The 25,397-nt window shown below is 34.8% G+C and overlaps 2 protein-coding genes across 2 annotated transcripts; one reads left to right on the forward strand and one right to left on the reverse strand.

Annotated features, from left to right (window-relative positions):
• Positions 1 to 9: 9 nt before the first annotated feature.
• LOC111053239 (ER membrane protein complex subunit 10) lies at positions 10 to 7,442 on the forward strand. Its single transcript, XM_022340093.2, has 6 exons — positions 10 to 218; positions 1,219 to 1,389; positions 2,302 to 2,394; positions 4,368 to 4,546; positions 6,658 to 6,754; positions 7,352 to 7,442. Exons 1-6 carry the CDS (start codon positions 150 to 152, stop codon positions 7,430 to 7,432), a joined length of 690 nt encoding a protein of 229 aa, XP_022195785.2. The 5' UTR covers positions 10 to 149; the 3' UTR covers positions 7,433 to 7,442.
• Positions 7,443 to 8,861: 1,419 nt separating this feature from the next.
• Positions 8,862 to 21,405, reverse strand: LOC111053126 (proteasomal ATPase-associated factor 1). Its single transcript, XM_022339972.2, has 7 exons — positions 21,224 to 21,405; positions 19,784 to 19,824; positions 18,548 to 18,741; positions 17,767 to 17,862; positions 15,747 to 15,949; positions 10,872 to 11,014; positions 8,862 to 10,068 (listed from the first exon to the last, which is right to left on the reverse strand). Exons 1-7 carry the CDS (start codon positions 21,292 to 21,294, stop codon positions 9,563 to 9,565), a joined length of 1,254 nt encoding a protein of 417 aa, XP_022195664.1. The 5' UTR covers positions 21,295 to 21,405; the 3' UTR covers positions 8,862 to 9,562.
• Positions 21,406 to 25,397: the final 3,992 nt, after the last annotated feature.

The raw sequence follows: 25,397 nt of genomic DNA on the forward strand, positions 1-25,397 counted from the left end.
ATCGATATTAAACTATTGATTTTCATTATTCATTACAAATTGAAGGTTTGAGGTTATGTTTGAATTTTGGTGATTAAATGACAAGTTCATTTTTAATCGAGTTGTAAATTTGTGTTGTTTATTTGTTTAAAAAAATTACTATTTTAAGCATGAAGCGAGAAATTTGCATATTTTCAACACTTTTTCCATGTTTATTTTTTATAGGATTTGTACAGAGTGTAAGTAGCTCAACAGTAAGAGTTTTTTTTATTAAAAAGTTAACTATTATGGATTTCAATAAATATGGTCATTTCTTAAACAATGAAAATACAGTTAAGCTCTGTTGTTTTTCAAAATTGAATAGAGTCTAAAAACTTGTAACTATTAGAGTTTAGGTTGGATGATTTGATTTTAATACTCTGGTAATGTGTGCATAAATTTGTCCTTTTAAAGTAAAGAATTAGTGATGAGATGTTACGTATAGGAGAGATGCTAGAATATAATGCCCATAAACGATGGATGGCTATTGATAATAACGTTACGCACGTTATTGGTTGTTTATTTCAAGTTAGTAGCCTCTTTGTTATGACAAAAAAAGAATGATAAACAAATGTGTATGTGCATGATAAACAAGCATGTACCACACATTTTTATTATACACGTCCTACCGTTAGTGACAAGCCTTAGTAAGACATCATGTGGCACACAATCAGATGCCTTTGATAAACCATACAGTATCAGAATCTCTGACTCTCGACTCCCAGGCCACGATGTATGGTCTGAACCAGAGATAAAAGGGCAGAGGTTGTTGATCTTTTCTCACAAAACACATGTTCATATCACTCATCAAGTTATTGTACTCTAGAGACTTTATCATTGGTCTCATATGTAGTCATAACGTAGTTGTGCATCAACACATAATTCAGTTAAATAAAGCAGCTGTACGCCTGCACTTATGAAAATCTCCTTCCTTATATTCAAATATGACCAATTCAGACCAACCCGCTTCGCGTCCGCAACGCAAGCTAAGAAAAAACCCAGCAAGCGGTGTGGCGCGATACTATAGTACCGCGCCACCACTATCACTATACTATAGTACTATCTACTATTTATAGTACTCTTGCCTCCTGAGCGACCTTTGTTTGGCCTGGATATACTTGATAACACAGGGAGAGATTTTTAAAACTTTGCTCCCGCGAAGTCAGCATGACAAGGCAACTCATCATACTATTTTTTCAGTCTGAGTCAGATTATGACGGACCAATGAGCATAACACTATATCACGCCTTGAATGTGGACAGCGAGCCACATTGGGAGTCTAGAGGGCATATGACTGTGCAGAACGTGGCTTCAGGATATGTCACTTCACATCAGTCTCCTCTTGACGTCGAATCATCGCGGAGACTCAAGGTGAACAATTCATCATCATTTGTCATTAATCTAAAAAGAATCACTAAATGTCACTTCACACATACGTATAGTCTTGTAGGGGTATTCTTATATCATTAATACGATTAAAATTTATTGTAAAGTGCATTTCTATGATAAAAGTGATTTGTTTTCTGGTGGACATTCGGCATTTATGCGTTTGGTTATCCATTGAGGACAAAATCCGATGGTTAAGAACACAACTAAAACTTTAGTCTAATTAATTTTCCATAATCAAGATTGTGTGAGTATTCTGTGTTCTTGCCCACAGCTAAAAACCAGCTTTTGTGGTGTAAATTCAAAATATATGACATTTAATAACTTATGTTTTTGAACTGTGTTGTATAAATTGGAAATAGTTTTGCTGTTGATCATTTCCGCAAGTGATCAACTTGCGTATTGTGATGAATAAATTGTGCAAGAACATGACAATAATTCTTATTACTGTAATTGGACCAATTGCTTCAAATTTATTCTATTCTGATGAGGTGACATTACAGACATAATCTCTTCAAAAAAAAAATTCCAATGCATTATCCTATTTCAATATTGCTGAAGTTACAGTGTAATTTCTGCTAATAAATATGTAAAAATCGTTACATTATTCTAGTTGTATGTTTTATCAAGTAGCCTACATACTTTTTACATATGTGTTTAAAGGCACACGTTGTCATTGCTTACAGTTCAAGAAAAGAACTTGAAAAATGTGAAGAATAATGTAAAAATGCATCATGATATCAAATTCTCCTTTATGTTTTCCCAAATAATCTTTCATCAACCAGTTTTCAATGTTGATAATTTCTTCTCAACTCAATCCCAGCTCAAGTAAATCTGATTTTTATTATTGATTTTTCATCAACATACTTATTCTTATACTATTCTTTTATTTTTCAGGTTTTGTCTGATAAAGACAGTTTCTACAGGTTGAAGGCGGTGGTCAAGACATCTCAAGGAAGAGAAGTGAACTTTCTGACATTCGTGAAAGCGGTGAGCAGCTAGATAACTAAAAAAGATTAAATGAGCATCATGCTCTTAGATCTTTCGTTGAAAGGGTGACTGCTTTGGGTCAGCTCAGCTGATATTTATAAATTTCAAAATTATTTTTTTGGTGTTTTGGAACCTTTCCTAATTCCTTGGGGTTTATTACTTTCCTTGCCTAGGTAAGGTTGATTTTATTAAATCATTCACTATGAAGAGATAGCAGACCTCGTGTGTCTCTAGCGTTATTGTTCTGTCACCAGCTGGCTCAAATCTTTGAATAGTAGACTTGAGATGCGCGTGAACACTATCGTCAGATAATCAATTTTCATAACGGCAAGGAAAGTTGTGTGAGTGCACCACACCAGATTTTTTATCTCTCATCTATTCATGTATCCATGGAGACATTTATCTCTTACAAGAAAGCCTTCAAAGTAATTTGGAAGCAGTTTTCCCAATCTCAGTCTTCGGACTGATGAACCTATCGCTCAAATAAGTTATTGCTGCGCTTGTTACTTCCGTTGGACAGGTAACCACTTGAGGAGCCGGCTCTGCTAATATCGTTTATGAGTTGAAAAATCGCTTCTCGGTGGCTCATCAACAATCTAATGCTCTAGGTCCACTCGTCTCTCATCATCATCATCATCTTTTCCAGGGTGTGATCACATTGAATGCGTATATGTGCACGTCAGATCATACATGAGCCGAAAAACAAAATACAAACAACACGTTGTGACGTGCATGCAGCTGCTCACACTGAACGCAACCAACACATGCATGCGTTTAGTGTGAGTGTTCCTGTAGCTCTTTCCATAGTTTGTCTCATCATGCATAACCAAGCATGCACTTGCACATATACGCATTCAATGTGATCACACCCTTACCCACGTACAACCCTGGAGCTCCATGGGGGAATCACTCTGAGCAAAAGTAAATTAGATTGTGATTTGGTGTAGTTCAGTCTAATCATCTTTCCAGTAGAATATTTGCTGACAACTTCCGCTTTGGTAAACGTTTCATATGAGAAAAGTCAACAATGAAAACCTTTTCACCAGAATAAAATCAATGTGCTATTCTACCTAAATCACAGGATTTCGAAATTCTCTTGAAGCATGTTGCTTAACACTATATTTCTTGATATTTGGATGAATTTAAAGCTATTTGAATCCAATAAGCAATTGAAAATAGAAATAAACGACGGTTTCTTTTCTGTTTACCGTGTTCCCTGGTGGTGTAGCTCTAATATTTGGATGAATTTAAAGTTACTTCAATCCAATAAGCAATTGTAACGAGAAATTAAGGCTGTTTGGTACACTTTTTTTATTTCATATAAATAAACACTCTTTTTCAATATAATTGTTGAGATCATTATAAAAGTGAGCAACTGAAATTTTTAAGTGGTCTAATAAGCGAGTTATGGGTCGTTGAAGTACTAAATCCGTTTTCTTTCCAGATCATAAATGGTTTTGACTATATTTATTAACATAACTCTTAAAAAATGTATCTTTCCAAACTAAAACATTATTTATTCCCCATATCGTCCATAGATAAAAAAGTAACATTTTTCGTAAATTGCATAACTTGTTTATTTTAGCATAAATCGCGAAAAAACGCATATTAGAACAACGCCAATGATATACTGAATGTATTAAAAAAACTCCAATGGAAAATTCAAAACCGTTTATGATCTGGAAAGAAAACTGAGTTAAGCACTTCAACAACCCATAACTCGCTTATTAGACCACTTAACAATTTCATTTGCCACTTTTTCTCACTATTATAATGATCTTAACAATTATATTGAAAAAGATTATCCAATTAAAATAGAAAAAAGTGTACCGAACAGACTTAACGACGGTTTCTTTTCTTATTACAATGTGCACTGGTGGTGTAGTTCTTGATATTTGGATAAATCCGAAGCTACTTCAATCCAATAAGCATCTGTAACTAGAAATTAACGACGGTTTATTTTCTTTTCACAGTGTGCCCTGGTGGAGTCGCAGTTGAAGGATTACCTGACAGTGTCAGTGGACCACGAAGGGTCGGTTGTGGGCGTGAGCCAGTCGACTGCTCTCACTTCGTGTGCATCGGCCAACACCGAAAAGTTACCCTCCAGCTTCCTAACAACCGTTGAATTCAAACCCATCGAACAAGGACCTGTGTAAGTAATTCCTTCAAATCCAATTTGCAGATCTAAAGGTGCAGATTTACGCGCCGCGAACATGAGCAATTCACTTTTAAATCAGCTTATGCCAAGCTTTTTACTTTCCTTGCACTATTACCATAGGTAAAGAAAGTATTGCTTTCCGAAAAAAATTTAAGGTACCCCAATTTCTAAATTTCTATACGTTTCAAGGTCCCCTGAGTCCAAAAAAGTGGTTTTTGGGTATTGGTCTGTGTGTGTGTGTGTGTGTGTGTGTGTGTGTGTGTGTGTGTGTGTATGTGCGTCTGTGTACACGATATCTCATCTCCCAATCAACGGAATGACTTGAAATTTGGAACGTAAGGTCCTTACACTATAAGGTTCCGACACGAACAATTTCGATCAAATGCAATCCTAGATGGCGGCGAAAATGTTGTCAAAAACAGGGTTTTTCGCGATTTTCTCAAAAACGGCTCCAACGATTTTGAACAAATTCATACCTGAAATAGTCATTGATAAGCTCTATCAACTGCAACAAGTCCCATATCTGTAAAAATTTCAGGAGCTCCGCCCTCATCTATGCAAAGTTTGATTTTAGATTTTAAATATTATCAGCCTTCATATACAATTTAAACAAAAAATTTCAAGTGGAAAAGATTGAGCATGAAAATCTCTGCAATTAATGTCTTGTAACATTTCCACCTAAAATTGAAAATAAGCTTGAAATTCGAGAGAATGTGATTATTAAATTGCAAACTGTTGGTTCTATTAAATCATTCACTACGAAGAGATAGCAGACCTCGTGTGTTTCCAGCGTTATTGACCTATCACCAGCTGTCTCATATCTTTAAATAGTAGACTTGAGATGCGCGAGAACACTAGCGTCAGGTGATCAATTTTCATAACGGCAAGGAAAGTTGTGTGAGTGCGCCACACCAGATTTTTATATCTGTATCTTACCGTTTCTGTAAAAATACAGATATAATCAGCTGATGAAAAGTGAATTGCTCATGTTCGCGGCGCGTATATCTGTACGCACCTTAACATTGGAGTAGTTATATTTGAAGATTTTTATTAGAAATCGCAAATGACCAACAATATTTGTAGAAGCAGAAGTCCTCAATTTCTCAATGTATATAGCTTTCATTGAAGTATTTATATATTCCATGTACATGATGAGCCTCTTAGGAGTTTTGTATTTTTACGTCCAAAAAGTGGATTGATTATTCTTTTACATAATTCATCTTCTTATCCCTCGCAAAACTGATGTAGGCTATTTGCAATTTCAATGCTATAGGGATGCTCACTTTATAATAGCAGTGGAGAAAGATAGGAGACCAGTGTTGCTGATTATTTGCCTTGCCACTGCCTTCAATAGAGGATAGCAACACTGATACAGGTATATCTGAAGTAATATTAACTGTTCATTCTTTTTGAAATCAGCTCATTCTATTTTTCAATAGAATATATTCTTCAATGATTAAAAGATGACTAAATTTTGACTAAATAATGACTAAATTTTCGTAATTGAGATTAAATACTATGTTAATTATATTTCTACATTGTTTAAAAACGACCTGGAAACTTTGCGGAGTTAGAATAAGAAAACATTATCTGCTTTGTAGAATGATAGACAAATAGATAGCAACACCAATGTTAATCAAATACTGCCATTAAAACGTGGACCTCACCAATATACCTAGAATACATTCTATACTATTCTAGGTACCTTGGACCTCAATATATCAGGTATTGTTGCAGTGCTGAATAGAAATGTATGAAACATAATATGAGACATGAAGCTGTGACAAACTTGAGCCCGGTAAACACCTATCATGCAGCGTTCCGATCCTACTCATGTCCGATTAATTTTTCAGTATAGCTTCAGCCATTTTACAGGTCTTGTTGTGTGTACTGAGTGTTTTGTTACAGTAACAATTTTAATTAGCAACATCTCTTAGTTTACAGTGGGTTTCTTAATCTTCTATAGATTTAATAATATCCATGAAATTCTAGTGAGCCTAAGCCCTATGATAGACAAATAAAAATTGTTATTATTTCAAACTATGAATATTTCATGATCAAATGTCTGATTAATGTGAAAATGTGGGTTGACCTTGTTGTTACAGACCTGATACTGCATCCTACATTCAGAAGTTGGAAAGAGAACGGGAAGCTAGAGAAAGAGGCGAAACCAAAGATAACAGATCGTTCCTGGCTAAATATGTAAGTTCGGCTTTAAAACAATAATTTCTTTTCGCTGTTCATTGTTCCTACTCAATCTTCAATCGATGAATTTCCAAACAGCTTATTGAAAAAGTAAAATATTATTTCACATTAATTAGGCAGTACATAAATTATGATATATTATAATGAATGAGAATATCTAAAAGGTAACCGAAAAAATGCAATGTACGCCATATGGAGTTGGATAAATATAGCCCTACAGTATATAGAGTTACTCATTAGTGCCCCATAAGTTATAGGAATATTGACCTACTTGATTCCCAAATATCCGTATCAGTTAACGTGCCCGGTGCGATGAGTATATTATTACTATAAGTTTTAATGGGACTGTTCATACACGCTCGGCCAGGCTGAGTGGGAATAGACCAACTTGAACTCATGGGAATTAAAGTTTCACTGTTTCACGGTCACTGATATTGATATTTGGGAAGCCAGCTTCATAGAGTGGTGTACTTTAAGCAAAAATTGTTTTAAAGAATATTCTTTCAAATTTTTATAACGATTTATCGTAATGTGTTGAATTTACTTTGAGTGTTCGTGTTTGATAAAAATTGTATGAATTCTATTATTTTTCAGTGGATGTACATCGTTCCAATAGTCCTGTTTGTGGTTCTGTCTGGCGCATCAAATCCTGAAGGGGCTGGACCAGCACGTTGAAATTTTTTACCAAAAAAATAATAAAAACTAGTTTTTTGTTATTTCATTCAAGTTTTGTTGTGAGTATTGTAAGAATGTATGTTTTTATAGGCTAATAAAAATGTTCGTAGAATTAATTGAGTGTGGTATTGTACAATTTCTTATTGTAGTAATAATAATACGTGCAATTGTTGAGTGTCAGTCAATGTTGTGAAGAAAACGTTCTGAATAAATATGATAAGCTCTAAATTCTCACATCCACAATATCTATCACCTGAAAGTTTAATATAGATTTTCTATTCATTCGCTGTTGATTTTTTACGTACTTCACAATGCAAATCATATTTATTAGGATGCAATTATTATCCTCATCTAATGTTAAAATGTATGACATTATTGAATAAAAGGTATGAATGGAAATCTGTCATCTCATTTATTTCCTTATTTATCTATCAATGATGAAATAATTATTTATTCAATTTTGTTTAGGACTCCTTTGTTCGTGTCAAGTGATTTAAGCCTATATGCCAACATTAAAATAATAGGACTGAATATATTTTAAATATGAATATTAAGTAAGGTTTTTGCAAAAAGTTTTTTCTGTATGTTTTGATCCATTGAATTCAATCATGTTCAACCGCAATAAATCATCTTAATCATCATATATTTATCTTATCTAAAACCTCGTAAATCACCATTGAAAGAGTTTAGAATGAAAATCTCCAAACTTGGAATGGTTCAGTTCAACTGCTTCCTCATTTTGTAACATTAATAGTTGATCAATTAATGTTGAAGCTTACAGTGTAAGGTTAAATTGAGAAAAGAACATCAAACACTTAACTTCATCTACATATTATTATTAAACGAAAATTCAAATTAAATGCTGTAATTCACCCCGAAGACTTCTGCTACTGCAAATATTGACAACAGGGTAAACAGCTAGATGGAAATTCGATGAGCTCTAATTTTCAAAAATGATTTGTCAGCCCGGGAATCGAACCCAGTACCTCCTAATTGCCGGTCAGGAATGCTTACCCTTACATCGGTTTTTACCCTTAACCCTTACCCATTCCTGACCGGCAATTAGGAGGTACTGGGTTCGATTCCCGGGCTGACAAATAATTTTTGAATAGTAGCGCTCATTGAATTTTCATCTAGCTGTTCACCCAGTTGTTAATATTTGCAGTAGCAGAAGTCTTCGGGGTGAATTACAGCATTTAATTTGGATTTTCGTTTAATAATAATAATTAATTCATTAGCATTTGAATAATTGCAATATCTCAGTAATTTCATCTACATAAATTATTCAATGTCATGACCCGTCTTCTTTATCTTGTGAACGACATTCTTCAGATTGCATTCTTGCTTTGAATTTCTTATGTATTCTTTATTAATTAAAGCATGCATTGCAAGGCCAACCGGAAAAAGGACAAACAATCCGAACTCCATCTTCAACTTCAATATCACGTCTATTTGTAATCTTATAAACGATATACATCAATTATTAGTTAATTACATTTCTTATAATAGATATTTTATAATTAAAGCGTGCATTATAAGGTTAGACGGGAAAAATAACAACAAATACAAATTCAATATGAATGTCGACGATCTTACAACTCCACTTCCACCCTATTTCTTGTTTGAATGTCAAACAAATTGTCTGTCATCACTGATCACTCCATCTCCAAGTTGAATGTCACAAATTAATGATTAAATAAATAAATTCACTGATCACTTTCATCGTCAGTATCACGACGAATCCTCATCATAGGTCCACAAAAGCCTGTTAAATTTTAAACATTATTAAATGCCACGAGAACCATTCAGAGACGGATTTTCCGTAAATAAGTATCAGATTGGTTCTCGTGGAATTTAATGACGATTAAAATTAAAGAGGCTTTTGTGCAACTAGGGCATAATCTACAACTTCAATGAGGCTTGTTTTGGCATAAAGCTGTAAGCCTCTATATGTTGTTGTAATTTTTCTATTGATGTAAATAAATAAATAAACTTCACATCATCTTCCAATTTGAATGTCACTGATCACTTTCTTCCTCAGAATCACGACGAATTCATATCAAAATCTACAACTTCACAGCATCTTCAAGTTGAATGTCACAAATTCGCTGATGGCTTTGATCGTGAGTATCACGACCACTCCTCATCATAATCTTTGAGACACCTCTTCATGGCATACCTCCTAATCAGCCCATCCCTACAGGCAGTGTACACAAACAACCCATCAGACGCCAGATCGTAGATGGGATCAAAGTTGGACCCGGTCAGCGAATACAGTTTAGTTTTGAGATCATTCGTAATGAAATACACCGACCCGTCAGCTTCGGACGCCAGGAAACCTTTGGAGCCAAACGGTAGCAGTCGCAGGATGGCGTTGTTGGAATCGTGAAGGATGCGGAGCGGCTGAGCGGTGTCGGTGACGTCATAGAGCGTGAGCTGACCGTTGTGGTGTCCGGTGACGAAGTGACACCGGTGGCCCGTGGGCTCGGTGGTGTCGAGGAAGGCGATGGTGTTGATGGGTGCACCGGTGTCCCTCTCGAACACCTTGCGTCGACTGTGCACCGCGACGCCGTGCAGCCAGCCGTTCTCGCAGCCGAACACCACCATCTTGTTTTTGGTGCCCACTTCTTTTTCGCCTGAAAATTATAGGCACATTGAATCTGCCATTTTTCGGGTAGTCACTATGATGTAGTTCTTCTGTCGTAAACTATAGGCCATATACGCAAATCAAATCCCTTTATTCACTCTACTAAATGTAGTTTCTTGAGAAGGATTTAATACTTGAATAATTTTTAAACGAAATTCCAAATTCAATGCTGTCCATCAGCCCGAAGACTTCTGCTACTGAATTTAATTTGCACTTCCGTTCAATAATTAATAATCAAATTCATATTCATTACCATTTGAACGTGCAATTTGCAATGAAATTTGTATGCAATTTCTCATTTATTCTCATCTGTAATAAAATATTAAATAAAAATACTACAAAATTGTCAAAAAACCACAGATTTTTTGATAGTTAGACCGGTTTCGGTTATTACACCAGTCTTTCTAACTATCAATAAATCTGTGTTTTTTTTTACAATTTCTTAGTATTTTTATTTAATATGAATAATTACCACAATATCAACTTCTCAACTACACAAAAAGTGTAATATAATACTTATTTGTTAGCTCTATGAAGTTCATCATTAAAAAATATAAAACTCAAATTTGATTTAATGTAATTTACTGGAAATGGTTCGTGAAATGACAATAGCGCAACATTTAGCATTTCACGTAACATTCCCGTCAGCTAAAACAAAAAACAGATGCTAACTCAACTCGTGATTATTGATTCGAAGCTACTCTCAATCGAAATGCTTGAGTGATAATGTTTGACTTTCTAAATATTATTTCTGATTAAAATTGCTACTTAATAATTGAACATTGTACTCACTGACTGGCGAGTCATCGGGTAGGCCAAGCATTCTAACGTCCGGAACTGATGTTATGGCACAGCAATTGATAATAGAAGACACACAGGCTAGAGTATCAATACAGGATGCGTCTCCACAATTCCATAATTTCACCCTTCCATCTCTGCGGAAACAAACGAATTTTCTCATTTAGAAAATTAAGTTTTGAGTAGCTAATAGGCAAAAAGAAGCTGATAACGAATGTTCAATGTTTCAATTCAATTCAATTTATTAATGTCAACAAAAAATTAATATACAATTCATACTTACAAACATAAAATACAAATTCTTTATAAAATAATGAATGTTTACATAATATATCATATTCTAAATAATATTGTTGCATCCCTCTTTAAGCAAAGCTTGTGATGAGGGATGGTGTATCTCTAGAATGTTGGATAGCATAAGATACTAATATACATCGTAATATTAATAACATAATTAGATTTTATAATTTTACATTACAATATCAAGAAAAAAAGAAAAAGAAAATTCCATTCTCTTATGCTATTTTCATACAAATGTTGCTCTTGTAATCAGTATAGGCCTAATTGAGATTCAACTATATGTTCTACATCAAAGATAAAGATCACCAATATTTAAAAATAAAACAACAAATTCTCTTCTGCTCTGTTATACTAAGTAAGATATGTATTTTAAGAATAGAATTGAGATTTACAAACAGATTTGAGAAATAAATCAAAATTAGTCTTCATTTTGTCTTCCTAATAAGTAATGTCGAAGATACTGTCTAAAAGTTTTGAAAGTGAAAGAATAATAACAAATTCGTATACATTGGGATGCTCCAGAAACTTCAAGCAACAGACGGTTTAAAAGTCTAGGACCATAATACGCTGCATGAGCACTGGCAGCCGCTGTTCTACAAGGTGGTTCTGGCAAAAATCTCTCAGATTGTCTACGAGTAACATAGCCGCCATGAGGGGCTATAGGGAATCTATTGGGCCACAAATAGACAAAACAAGCTAGGTCAAGATTATACAAGTGCTCAATACTGAGAACATTAAATTCTTTATACAGCAAATTTGTTGGATATCTAACCGGTTTTTTCAAGCATATTTTAATAATTTTCTTATACAATACTATAAGAGGCTTAAGAACGGTAACACCACAACCACCCCAGCCAATTATACCATATCGCACAACTGACTGCACAAGCGCAAAGAAAACCATTTTAATTTGCTCAACTGTAAAAATATTTCTCAGTTGAACAAACTTATACAGCGTCTTCCTCAACCTAGAACATAAATATGAAATATGGTCTCTCCATTTCAAATGCTTATCAATGATTATTCCCAAGTATTTGGTGTTGTTCTATGATATGTAAATGATGATATTAACTACAGTTACTTTCTACTTGAACAATTACTCAATAATCTTCGTAGCTGTTCAAACTGCAGTCGGATTACTGGTATCAGGAATGAAAATTGAATTGAGTAGCCTTTGGCTATACTCACACTGGCTCGACTTACTCAAGTCTCAGTAACTCGGCGACGCAGCATGTGTTTTCAAATGGTGCTGCTCAGATTAGGCAAATCTTAAGGTGCGTACAGATATACGCGCCGCGAACATGAGCAATTCACTTTTAATCAGCTGACTATATCTGTAATTTTACAGAAACGGTAAGATAAAGATATGAAAAGCTTGGCATCAGCTGATTAAAGGTGAATTGCTCATGTTCGCGGCGCGTAAATCTGTACGCACCTTTAGAAGATCACGATACTTGAGGATCACGATAAAGCTTGATATAAATAAGCCGATGATTAGAATTTCAAATTAGTTGAACGGCCACTGGCAACTAGAGTAGTGTCAATGAGCATGACAAGTAACTCGCGTTCCGTGAGACTGGAGTATCCACGACTGGAGACGTACAATTTAAGTCGCGCTGTAGTGACATTCACGTTATAAAATTAGCACCTGATTAACATTGGTTTGTTACTTTCCTTGCCCTATTACCACAGGTAAGGAAAGTATTGCTTTCCGAAAAAAATTAAGGTACCCCAATTTCTAAATTTCTATACGTTTCAAGGTCCCCTGAGTCCAAAAAACTGGTTTTTGGGTATTGGTCTGTATGTGTGTGTGTGTGTGTGTGTATGAGTGTATGTGCGTCTGTGTACACGATATCTCATCTCCCAATTAACGGAATGACTTGAAATTTGGAACTTAAGGTCCTTTCACTATAAGGATCCGACACGAACAATTTCGATCAAATGCAATCCAAGATGGCGGCTAAAATGGCGAAAATGTTTTCAAAAACAGGGTTTTTCGTGAATTTCTCGGAAACGGCTCCAACGATTTTGATCAAATTCATACCTAAAATAGTAATCGATAAGCTCTATCAACTGCCACAAGTCCCATATCTGTAAAAATTTCAGGAGCTCCGCCTCATCAATGAAGATAGATTCCCAATTATCATGCTTCAGATACAATTGAAACAAAAAAAAATCCAAGTGGAGTAGATTGAGCATGAAAATCTCTACAATTAATGTTCAGTAACATTTTCACCTAAAATTGAAAATAAGCTTTAAATTCGAGAAAATGTGATTATTCAATTGCAAATTATTGTTGATTCTATTAAATCATTCACTATGAAGAGATAGCTGACCTCATGTGTGTCTCCAGCGTTATTGCCCTGTCACCAGCTGGCTCAAATCTTTAAATAGTAGACTTGAGATGCGCGGGAACACTAGCGTCAGGTGATCAATTTTCATAACGGCAAGGAAAGTTGTGTGAGTGCGCCACACCAGATTTTTATCATTGTCTTTCATTAGACAAAGCAGATAGCTCTATCCTCTTATAGCTTTGTAACGTTACCAGGTTGGTCTTAGACAGAGTATAAATTTAATGAATTACGAAAATATTTCATCTCAATTATGTGAATCTATTACGAAGTCATTGGGAGATATATTTCTTGACGAATTGAATATAATTGATAATTACTATCAAGAAAGCTCAATATTCTTTATTATAATGCTCAATATTCTATCAGATATAGGGATAACTTGAATCACAGCTATATACTGTGGAAGGCGTTGAAACAAGAGAGTTGGCAACCCTGTTGTCCTATCATTTCCTTTGACTTTATAACGTGGATCTCACTACTGTATAATGTGAGTAGAGCCTTTCAGTTATAGGATGATGTACAATAATTATAGTACAAAATGAACGACGAAATTATTGATAGAAATTTACTAGTGCCTTAAATTAATGAATAATTCAATATTAATTCTATTAAGATTGTATCGAAAATCCGAATTATGTATTCAAATTGCCGAAGAGCTACAAAGTTGTTTTGCACCTAATTTGAAATTATAATATAATTTTATAATTATAGTATATTATGGTGGAGAGACAAGGCCGACCTGTAGCTATTTTTATATGGGAAATTTCTGTCACAAATCCCTGCAAAGGGTTTAAATAACGGATGTATTATGAGAAGGCATATGGGAAGTTGAGTCTCCCACAATGAAGATCAAAAACTAATTAATAAACTAATAATGTTACAGGTAAAATGAGATTAATTTCAAATCGTTAGCATTTCAATGCTGATAGATCAAAGTGAATCTCACTGAACAATGTTCCTCAACACGATGAACACAAGAAGAAAATGGGTAAGATTTGTTTACTGAGGATGATGCCCACATGAGTTCAAGGCTTGTGCGTGGTTAATGAGACGGATGATGATGATAAATGAGCTAAGATGAAACAATGATTTATGAAGTGAGCATAATTTGAGCTTACTTGCTAACTGATTTGATGATTCGCACCATATCTACAATGGCGGAATCAATGAGATCTATGAACTTGGCATAATGTGAGATATTAAAATAAAAACAATATTGAAATTTTAGTGCCCTTTTATTAAAAACTTGAAAATATTTTAACGATATGGCCATTGCCATTGGCCATGGTCATTCAAGAAAATGACCAACGGTCGTAACTAGTCGTTAATAGTTATTTGTATATCTAGAGTGAAAAGTACGACTTTGTCTCCCTGTGGGAAAAAGTTTGAAGCCCGAGGCGAAGCCGAGGGCAGCAATTTTCCTGAGGGAGAAAAAGTATTTTTCGCTCGTGATGTACACAACATTTTTCCTCCATCTACATTTTTTTATAGAAACTGCAAATAATATCATTTTAATAACTTACGTATTGGTGACAATGTTTCCTAACAACATAACCTAAAATCTGAAACCTAAAAACCGGTCGTCTGATTGGCACTGCCGATCGCGCGATCTATCGGCAAAAGTTGTAACAATTATATCAGATGGGCGTCTACCAAAAATGGCTGACTCCAGATCACGCGGTTCAGATTTGAATTGCAGATCAAAAATATTTGTTGGCTGGTATTTTGAATAGAATAAAATATTTTTAAAATTGTATAAATTCTTATCGTCTACTAATATTAAGAATATAATATCATACAAACATATATTTCATGAGTTGATCAAATTTCTGGTTGTGGTATTGAATTCAGTTGACTCAATGACAGACACCTCTATTATGCTTTCTCATCTGAGCTTAGACCTTCTAACCTATTACAATATAAGTTTTAAAATAGAGATGCTTCCCATGTTATTTAAATGGAGTCACTTTTCCTCCCTAGGGAGTTTTTCTGTTTTTTACTACCGAGAGCGAAAAATTGACACTTTAGTATTATGTTTCAGGGAGTAAAGTAATTCCTTTAGACAGTAGGTGGAGGAAAAAGTTTTTATATTGTTTTCATTTGGATTTATATATAAGTGAAGTGATTTTTGTGAGATATTATTATGTTTCTCCCCATATCTACAATGGCGGAATCAGTGAGATCTATGAGAAGTTGGCATAATGTGAGAGCTTACTTGCTAACTGATACAATGTTCCTGCCGACATCTATGATGGCGAAGTCGGTGACAGCCTGGTGGTGGCCTTTCAATGAGACACAGTAGCCCGTATTAATGTCCCAGATCTTCAGCGATAAATCCTGGCCACACGAGAGTACCACTTTCTCTGACGGGAAAAATCGGCACTTGTACACATCACCGATGTGACCTTCCAGCTTTCTCTGCAATTCAACGACAATTCATGTTAATTTAAATCAACAATGGATATATAAGTTATAAACTTAATTCTTCATTAGAATATTTTTTACCGACAACTATGGCTTCTATTCGTCTAGCCAGGGGGCTCCGCCTCCTGGACCCCCGACTGGATCGTCCAAAAATGAGATCAGCGGGCTCGATTCGCTCGCCTGCACTTTTCCATCAATTATTGGAAAAGGTGAGAAAACGCAGAAAAGCTGAGAAAACCGTTAGAGAAACGCTGATTTTGGGCGTATCTTTGATGAAATATTAAAGTCACCTCATCACAAAATTTTCAGACTCTAGCTAAACCTCTGTACCAAATTTGAACATTTTCTGTCTATTACTTGATGGAAGAGTTGAGGAAACGCAAAAAAAAAACGCTAATTTTGGGCGTATTTTTGGCGTTATTTCAAATTACTTCTAACAAAACATTATTACACCCCAGCTGAGCTTCTGTAGTAGATTTGAACATTTTCTGTTCATTTGTTCTCGATAAAGCTGAGAAAACGCAAAAAACGCAGATTTTGGGCGTATCTTTGGCGTTATTACAAATTCCTTCTAACACAACATTATTACACGCTAGCTTAGCTTCTGTACTAAATTTGAACAATTTCTGTTCATTTGTTCTCGATAAATCTGAGAAAAAGCAAAAAACGCTGGAAAAATGCTAATTTTGGGCGTATCTTTGAGACGTTATTGCAAATTCCTTCTAAAGGTGCGTACAGACTGTCGCTCTGCTCCGCAACCGAACGTCACTCCAGCAGAGCGATTGATGATCGACCGGCGAGCAACAGTGGTTCGGCCGGGGAACGCGAGAAGATCTAACATCTTCCGTAACGTTCATGATGGGTGCGTGGGAGGAGCGACTGTGGTTCGAGGGCGGTACGAGGGAGGAGCGTGCTCGGTGCGGGTTGGAAGCGCGAATATGTGTACGCAGCTTAACACAACATTATTACACCCTAGCTGAGCTTCTGCACTAAATTTGAACATTTTCTGTCCATTTGTTCTCAATAAAGCTGAGAAAACGCTAATTTTGGGCGTATCTTTGACGTTATTGCAAATTCCTTCCAACACAACATTATTAACCCTAGCTGAGCTTCTGTACTAAATTTGAACATTTTCTGTTTATTTGTTCTCAATAAAGCTGAAAAAACGCTAAAAAACACTGATTTGGAAATTTTTCCAAATCCGTTCTTAGTGCGCCTCTGAAGGGCCAACTGAAAATACCTAACAAATTTGAACGTTTTTGGTCCGGTAGATTTTTAGTTCTGCGAGTGAGTGAGTGAGTGAGTCAGTCAGTCAGTGAGTGAGTGCCATTTCGCTTTTATATATAAATAGAAGATAAACTTAATTCTTCATTAGAATATTTTTTACCGACAACTATGGCTTCTATTTACTAGGACTAGTTAATATTCTTTCAGTATTCAGAAGTCTCTATTCATGAACAGCATTTGCTGGATAAATTGCGTAAACACATTATAAACTTATTTTAGAGATCTTTATACTTGAAGATGGGAGGTCAGTGATATTGATCCAAGTTAATTTGTTGTACCTATAAACCTCTATATAAGCAATACTTGTAACCAGTATAACCTATAACCCATGAACGTGTTTAAAACAAGTGCACTGGAACATATGCTTTTTATGACTAACGATAATTTAGTGTTTATCATTGTCAAATAATTCCAGTGCACACTTGTCAAGTGAACCCGAATTGATCATGTTCAAATGTCTTGAACAAGCTTGGTGAAACCAAACACAGGACAAGAACCAAGAACCAATTCAGGGTACTACTTACTTTCAAAACTCCTCTATTGTGGTCCCAGACGATTAGGTTGCCTTCATCGCAGTAAGAAATACTCAGATCAGTCGAGGTTATAGCTAAGCTTCTAATCTGTAAAATTGAGAAATCTGTAAAATTTGTCACATAACATTTTCATAACTATAATTAGAAATACTACGAATTCGTAATATCTACTCATACATTCTTTAACAATGTACTGGTGACTTTGGATCTCTGTCTATATAAATTCATTTGAAACAGTCAAGAGGAATACAGTATTATAGTCCTGAAGAAGGCATAATTTGTATGATTCGTATAATCAATCGAAAAATAACAGTCAACAGGAAAATTATAGATCTGAGGAAGGCATAATTTGTAAGATTTGTAGAATGATATCTATATAAGTTGGAATTTATATATATTTTAGGATTAGAGATGATTTCTTGGTTGAGATGATTTGGTAGAAATGGTTTCTTGATCCATTCAAAACTCCTATGGTTGATACACAACTGTTGAACATGAGTTCATGAAACTCGAAAGCTCTACACTCTACGATTGAAAATATTGTTTATTAAATTTTAACTACTTAATTGACTGCGTGTCGTTGTTAAAGTGAAAAATCGTGTGTTTTATGATTATTTTGAGAAATGACAAATAAAGTATAAATGGAACTTTAATCGATATAAAAATGGAACAGTAATTCAATATGTACTTAGTCAAATTTTTAAATAATCTAGTTTCACCAAGGAGACTTGATACGTAATTTGATAAAATTATTTGAAAGGTGTCAACTTACAGCTTTTTTGTGCATATCGGAGTAAATTCTTGTAGCAGAGAGGAATGAGATTTTCGATCCAGACGCGATGTGTTCGACTCGTAGGATGTTTTTAGCCACTGACTCAGCTTTGAATCCATCGTCGCTTTTGAGTTGAGGAAGGCCTGAACTGTCCAGGCTCACAGTGCGCAGATTTCCCTCAACATTTTTGCATCCTTCAAAATCAAAACAGGTACATAATTAGAATTTTTTTAAAACAAGATAAATTTTTTATGATAGTATGAGTTTATAAAGCTGTTTAAGATTATATATAAGATGAGACAATCAATAATTACTTATTACAGTCGATTATACGTCCATATTTTTGTCTGGCTGAACTTACTTGATTGTAAGTGTTAGTTTAACCTTCCGGTAGTCGCGCCCTATTCAATCACACGAGCAGTCGCGTGTTGTATTTTTTACAACATCCAATTTTCCAAGTGTTATGTACTCTGTTTACTGTCAAAACATATTAATTAATCGTATAATTACGTTTTCCATCTTCTTGGATTATTTTACTTACGTCTATGAACATTTGGATGATTAACATTTCATAGCCCAATAAGGTACATCAAACAAAGCAATCAATTCTTGGTTATTGGTTCGTTTACAGTTCCCCGTATACAGTCTTTCCCTATCTTATGCACAGTGCGACTTATGCACTGTCGCGACTAAATGGCACCTAAAGACTGAACCATTGTTCGGTTGATATTGCAACTCAGTGGAGTGATGGGAGGAAACTTTTGGAATGCATAGGTGACTCATTCACTGACACCACTCCATTCAATAGTTTTGTGTAGCAAAAAACTTGATACTTTTGTACTTTTTACAAAGAGCGACTGCCGGAAGGTAAAAACTTTTAATCACGTTCTATGGTATGTTATATTTCAATAAATTGGGTTAGAAAATGACGACTGCTATATGCAGGCTTTTGTTTGCAAATTGTAGGTTTTTATGTTATTGAAATGAAGAAATTTTAATACATAGTGCATTGTGCATAGGTGATGAAAGGATCCAATACTTTAGATGAGTTTAGTGCCATTGTTAAGCAATTTTTAGACTCATAAATTACATTAAGCGGAGTCGGATTCTGCAGTTTTCATCCTTTCAAAGGAAGCAGCAAACATATAAGGAAATAGCAACACAACCACGGAACCAAACGCTTCCTTACCTAATTTTGGATAAGATGATAAATAGCTATACAGGTCTCTAACTCACCTTTTCTTTTAGATATCACCCAAACTTTTCCATCAAGTTTTCTGAAAAAAGAAAAAAACAGTAGTTATGAGAATTAGGATACCATTTTATTGTAGTGTGGTATTGAATTGAAGAAGACGTATATGAGCACCAGTCTTTGGCAACGACATGAAGTACAAAGTGGATAGTACTGCATTATTGTTAAATTGGTTCTGTTCATCAACTGATGAATATGTTTGGGCTGGACTGAGTTTTTCAAATCATTTATTTAAAAAAAATAAAGCTCCAATTAACTTAGCTTATTAAAGGGTTCTCCTGAAGGGAAGCCCTCAGCCTCCTCTTCAAAACCGTCTCTGGCAGAGTCTTGGCTGAAACTGTAGCTTGTCCAAAATTCTAACTGGCTGCATTGGGGATGACAGAGCAGCCTCATCTAGCAGCCAGTTACAATTTTGGACAAGCTGCCAGTTTCAGCCAGGACTCTGCCAGAGACGGTTTTGAAGAGGAGGCTGAGGGCTTTCCGTTAGCAGAACCCCTTTTATTCTCTGAGGGAGTTCTTTGATTGTGATCCTCAGACTGTGAGTAAATACTTCTTGCATTAGTCTTGCTGCTTGGTATGTCTCGTTTTCACTAGTAACTTTTGTTCTTGACCTGTCTTAAGACGTTTTTTTCATTGTTCTTGATTTGTTCACTTGTGGCCATACCTATGACCAAGCTATGAACAGAAACGCATTATTATTATTTTCAAATCATTTTTATTATATTTTATCTTACATATTTATCAGGTCTTCATTAAAAATAAAAGAATCAGAAGCGATAAATTCCTACTTTCTGTTTTCCCTCAGCAGACCCAGGATTTCTATGTGGTGTATAAACTACCTTAAAACTCCACCAGACGATACAATACACTATCATTAAAATTTGTAAACGAAATAACTCATTCATGATGGCTAAGATTTATATCTGTAAAATTAAGATTTTACAGATGTATATAACAGTAAATTAGCTACCGATTGAAAAAAAGACAAAAAGCACTTTAGGTGCAAATGTTGTTAAATGGCCTAGGACAACCAATCTGGAGTTTAGGTTAGTATTATGTCGATTACAACTGAAAGTTTGACACCAGGTAGGTGGGCCATTTAACAAATTGTTACGTTGTTATTAGCATTTTATTACTCTGGCAATAACAGCATAATATATAAAGTTTTTGATTTGTAAAGATAACGTAAGGTACAGGAAACAAATTATAAGATTAAAGTTAGACCTATGGTTTAGAATATTACAAAAAATAGAATGTAATAAATTGTCTAGTTGAAATTTATCTTTATAAATTTTTCTGAATTATGGTGCATTTAATGCAAAAATTAAAAAAAATGCAGAATAGGCCTACTGCATGTTCAGACAATCTAAATTAAAATTTGTAAAATCTAACCTCACTTTCACATTAGATCATAAAGTACTCACTGAATAACTTCATCCCAGTTACTTTGAATGTATATAACGGGAAGTATATTCTCAGGGTTAGTTGACACCATTATTTTGTAATGATTGATTTTTTATTAAATTTAAAAATCACAAGATAAACATGAGTTGACAAGTTTATGTACTACCTACGATCTGTTTGTTTTCGTCGTCTGTCTGTCTGTCAGTGTTGCCAATGGCAATGAACAAAATTACCCAGAATTTTCCTGTTTTATAACAGTTTATACTGAAATCCCCGGAAATAATATAACGGGTTTTCCCAATATAAAATAGTCATTAAATGAAAAGTAGTCAAGGTTGTAGCATATATAAACGTTTTACTACTTGGTTTTGTTTTATCAATACGTAGACCTACTTTGAACATCAAAGAAAGACCGTCTCTGAGCCTGTTGCTGCAACTCTTTTCTTAAATTAGAAATTTCTCGTAAAGAGAGCAGCCATTTACGAGTTGGTCGAAGAGCGTACTTCTATTTTTGTTGGGTTTCTGGTTGATGCAGCATAAAATTTCTTCGAGACTGAATATTATAAGATTTGTTTTAAATTGATTATTCAAATTTGGATTATGTTTAGAGTTGCAAAGAAGTTGGTTAGAAGTGAAAGTTTTAGTTAAGAAAAGTTTCGGGGTTTGGCACCTGCTATTTAATAGGAGTATGATGGGGTTATTCAGAATCATTTGATATATTGCAATTTTTTATCTGAAATTAACTCAAAGTATTAGTTAGAAACTGAAACTGAAATAGTTATTATCTTAAATAAAAATACAAGAAATTGTCAAAATTTCTGTCTTTTCATCTAATATGAATAATTACCACAACATCAACTTCTCAACTACACAAAAAGTAGTTATTATCATTTGGATTTCTATCCTCTTTTGGCTTGTCAAACAGTCTAGGAGTCTATGAGCAATAATGCATTGCAATAAACATGTGCAGTTTCCTTATTTCTTGGAGGTTTAATTCTTTTGTTCCCGTTTACTGTGTTTATCATCTGAAATTATCGAAATATTTCAGATACCAGCACTTACATCCACATTTAAAAGCAGAATTCCATTCTCTTTATGCACTCTTTCTATTTATGTTTGTTAACTGTTTCTGAATGGAAATAAATTTGATTTGATTTCACCTTGAAAACATCAATAAACATTCCCTTATAGGTTATGCTAATATTGCATAGCCTATAATATCCTCATAATATTGTTAATGCTCAAAGTGGTTAAAGATGGCACGGTCTTGGTGCCATGAAAGATGCATTGGTTACCGAGCCTCTTGCTGATGATGTTCAATTCAATCATTGGTGGCCAGCTTTACAGACAAAATCCAATATGATCCTTAATGACATATCTTTTGGCAGAATCCTACAATAAAAGAGGAATACGACGCAATTCATTAAATATATCCACAAATATCCAGTATAACATATTATAAGGTTAGAAGATATGATAAATGGGTTGGATTAAGGAAATTAAATCAAGGAATATACTATGAAAAATATGAAACATTTATTTGGCTCTGAAAAATCATGAAATAGCATAATAAGCCTATAGTGAGGTCCACGTTATAATGGCAGTGGAGAAAGATATAGGAGGAAAACGTTGCCGATCCTCTGTATTGTCAATGCCGTCTATATTCAGTAGCTGATACAGGTTTATTGATGTAATTAACGGTTCATTCTCGTTTAAAATAATCAATTATATTTTATTGAGCAAGAAATTATATTTTTTAATAATTTCATAATGAATTTTCATAACTTAGATGAATTATTTTGTTAATTTATAATTAATTCTACATTGTTAAAAGACGATCTGGCAACAGAGCAAAGCGAGAAAGAGATAGCGCTATCGCTTTGTTGAATGATAGCAATATACCATTAATAATCAAACACTGCCATTATAACGTGGACCTCACTATAGGTCAGCCAAGAACAGTCACTGGATATGGAAATGTGCAGGAGAATCAGCGGCAGTCATCTCGCATAAGAGCTCGGCTTTTCTTACTCCTACTTGGTTAGGTCTAATACAGCTTGGTTAATGATTATCGACATCTTGTGGCCTGAGCTGGAAAATATGGATCTGGACAATTATTGACTCAAGCAAGACGGTTCAATGTGCCAGACAGCGACAGAACAATATTGTTGAAATTCTGGATGTGCGACTCCCATAGATGATTATTTCATGGTGAGGCGATGTTAACTGGCCACAAAGATTGTGCGATTTGAGTCCGCTTTACTTTTTCTTGGTGGGTCATGCTAAGTGACAGGTTTATGCCAATAAGTCGTGGACTATCGAAGCCAAGAAATGTCAACATTACTCGAGCCATCAATAAGATTCAGCTCGATGGAAAATTGAAAATAGGCTCCTCGGATTCCCACCATCATGCGGCCACCGAGGCAGCCATTTGAACATTAGCGCGGCCACCGAGGCAGCCATTTGAACATTAGCGCGGCCACCGAGGCAGCCATTTGAACATTAGCGCGGCCACCAAGGCAGCCATTTGAACATTAGCGCGGCCACCGAGGCAGCCATTTGAACATTAGCGCGGCCACCGAGGCAGCCATTTGAACATTAGCGCGGCCACCGAGGCAGCCATTTGAACATTAGCGCGGCCACCGAGACAGCCATTTGAACATTAGCGCGGCCACCGAGGCAGCCATTTGAACATTAGCGCGGCCACCGAGGCAGCCATTTGAACATTAGCGCGGCCACCGAGGCAGCCATTTGAACATTAGCCTATCATATTCCATGCATTGATAGATCTTTCAAACAAAAAACAAAAAAAAATCCATCAATATCTCACACACACCTTGTATTCAATTTCAAAGGATTAAGTATTATAACGCTTAATGGAAAACCCTATAGTAGGCCTATAGGCCTAATATTTTCATTTACCGTATAGCTCTACAAATGCTGTGTTTCGTTGGTGAGCCCCTACATTGACATTTAGAAAATTTCGAATCAAACCTAAAAGCTCCGTTGCTCCCATAAGAATTCTATTGCTGGAGTAATAGAGCTTGTATCAGAAAATCGGTAACTACACCTCAACTGAAATGCATTTGAGCTGAGGATATCCTATTATATTAAGCGAGCAATTTCTGTATATCTGTTTATATTTTTATATCTGGTTATCTGGTTATTTTTATATCTGGTTATTTATGTTCAACGGATCTCGAAAACGGCTCTAACGATTTTCACGAAATTTGAAAAATAGTAGGTTTATGATATAAAAATTCGATTGCACTAGGTCTCATCCTTGGGAAAACGAGCTGAACGACATTGAAATTATAATTTTATTCATCTTTGGCTGAAACAGCTGAGACTTTCGTCGTCTATGGATAGTAAAAAGTGAGCGAGTGATTCTGTGGAAAATCAAAATATCGCATTCCCGAAATTCATAAGCTGACGTATAGCCAGCTGTAGAATATAAACACGATCATTTTAGAGAATATTGTGTTCTGTTTATCAATAAATAAAAATAACGAGCGGAGCTCGGGGGTTCGCCCCGATATTAGGAGTGAACTGTTCATTGAGTTAGGCAGTATTGAATGTGATGGAATCTGCAGAACTCAAGCTATTTAATAAAATTGAATTTATAAAATCTATCAAACATAACGGATTTATTGTAAAATATTTTAAAAAAATCAATAAATTACCATGTATCAAAACTGTCCCTAATAACATAAGAGATTGGATTTGCCAGAATTTTCATTTTGATTTGAATATTTTGTGTTTTTTTTTCGTACAGGAATTGCGATTTGCCAAGATTTTTTTTCAATTTGAATATTTTGTGTTTTTTTTCGTATAAGTATTACGATTTGCCAGAATTTCTATTCCAATTTGAATATTTTGTTATTTTTTTCGTATGGGGAATTACGATTTGCCAGAATTTTTTATTTTCAATTTAAATATTTTGTGAATTTTGTTGTTTTTATAAGAATATTATGATTTTCCCTCTTCCCATTTACCATGAAATGCGTTCTATATACCCTGTTTACACTGTATTTATGGATCACTATATGAATAAGAGAATACCATAGTTATATAGTATATTAAGATACTCGAGAGAATTTTTTAATTTTTTTGTTGTGAATTTTGTTTCGATTCTTCGTTTCATAATTTACTATTCTGTAAAAATATTTGCTTCTGTGCTAAATCAGGTTAAGC

This window comes from Nilaparvata lugens, chromosome 7 (assembly GCF_014356525.2).
Source record: "Nilaparvata lugens isolate BPH chromosome 7, ASM1435652v1, whole genome shotgun sequence".
In the NCBI taxonomy this organism is placed as follows: Eukaryota; Metazoa; Arthropoda; class Insecta; order Hemiptera; family Delphacidae; genus Nilaparvata; species Nilaparvata lugens.

Coding starts and splice junctions, on each gene's coding strand:
- LOC111053239 (XM_022340093.2), top strand. CDS start 150: ATGAAGCGAGAAATTTGCATATTTTCAACACTTTTTCCATGTTTATTT. Junction 2,395..4,367: donor TTCTGACATTCGTGAAAGCG/GTGAGCAGCTAG, acceptor TTCTTTTCACAG/TGTGCCCTGGTGGAGTCGCA. Junction 6,755..7,351: donor GATCGTTCCTGGCTAAATAT/GTAAGTTCGGCT, acceptor ATTATTTTTCAG/TGGATGTACATCGTTCCAAT.
- LOC111053126 (XM_022339972.2), bottom strand. CDS start 21,294: ATGGTGTCAACTAACCCTGAGAATATACTTCCCGTTATATACATTCAA. Junction 19,825..21,223: donor AACTGGGATGAAGTTATTCA/GTGAGTACTTTA, acceptor TTCTTTTTTCAG/AAAACTTGATGGAAAAGTTT. Junction 18,742..19,783: donor GGTGATATCTAAAAGAAAAG/GTGAGTTAGAGA, acceptor TTGATTTTGAAG/GATGCAAAAATGTTGAGGGA.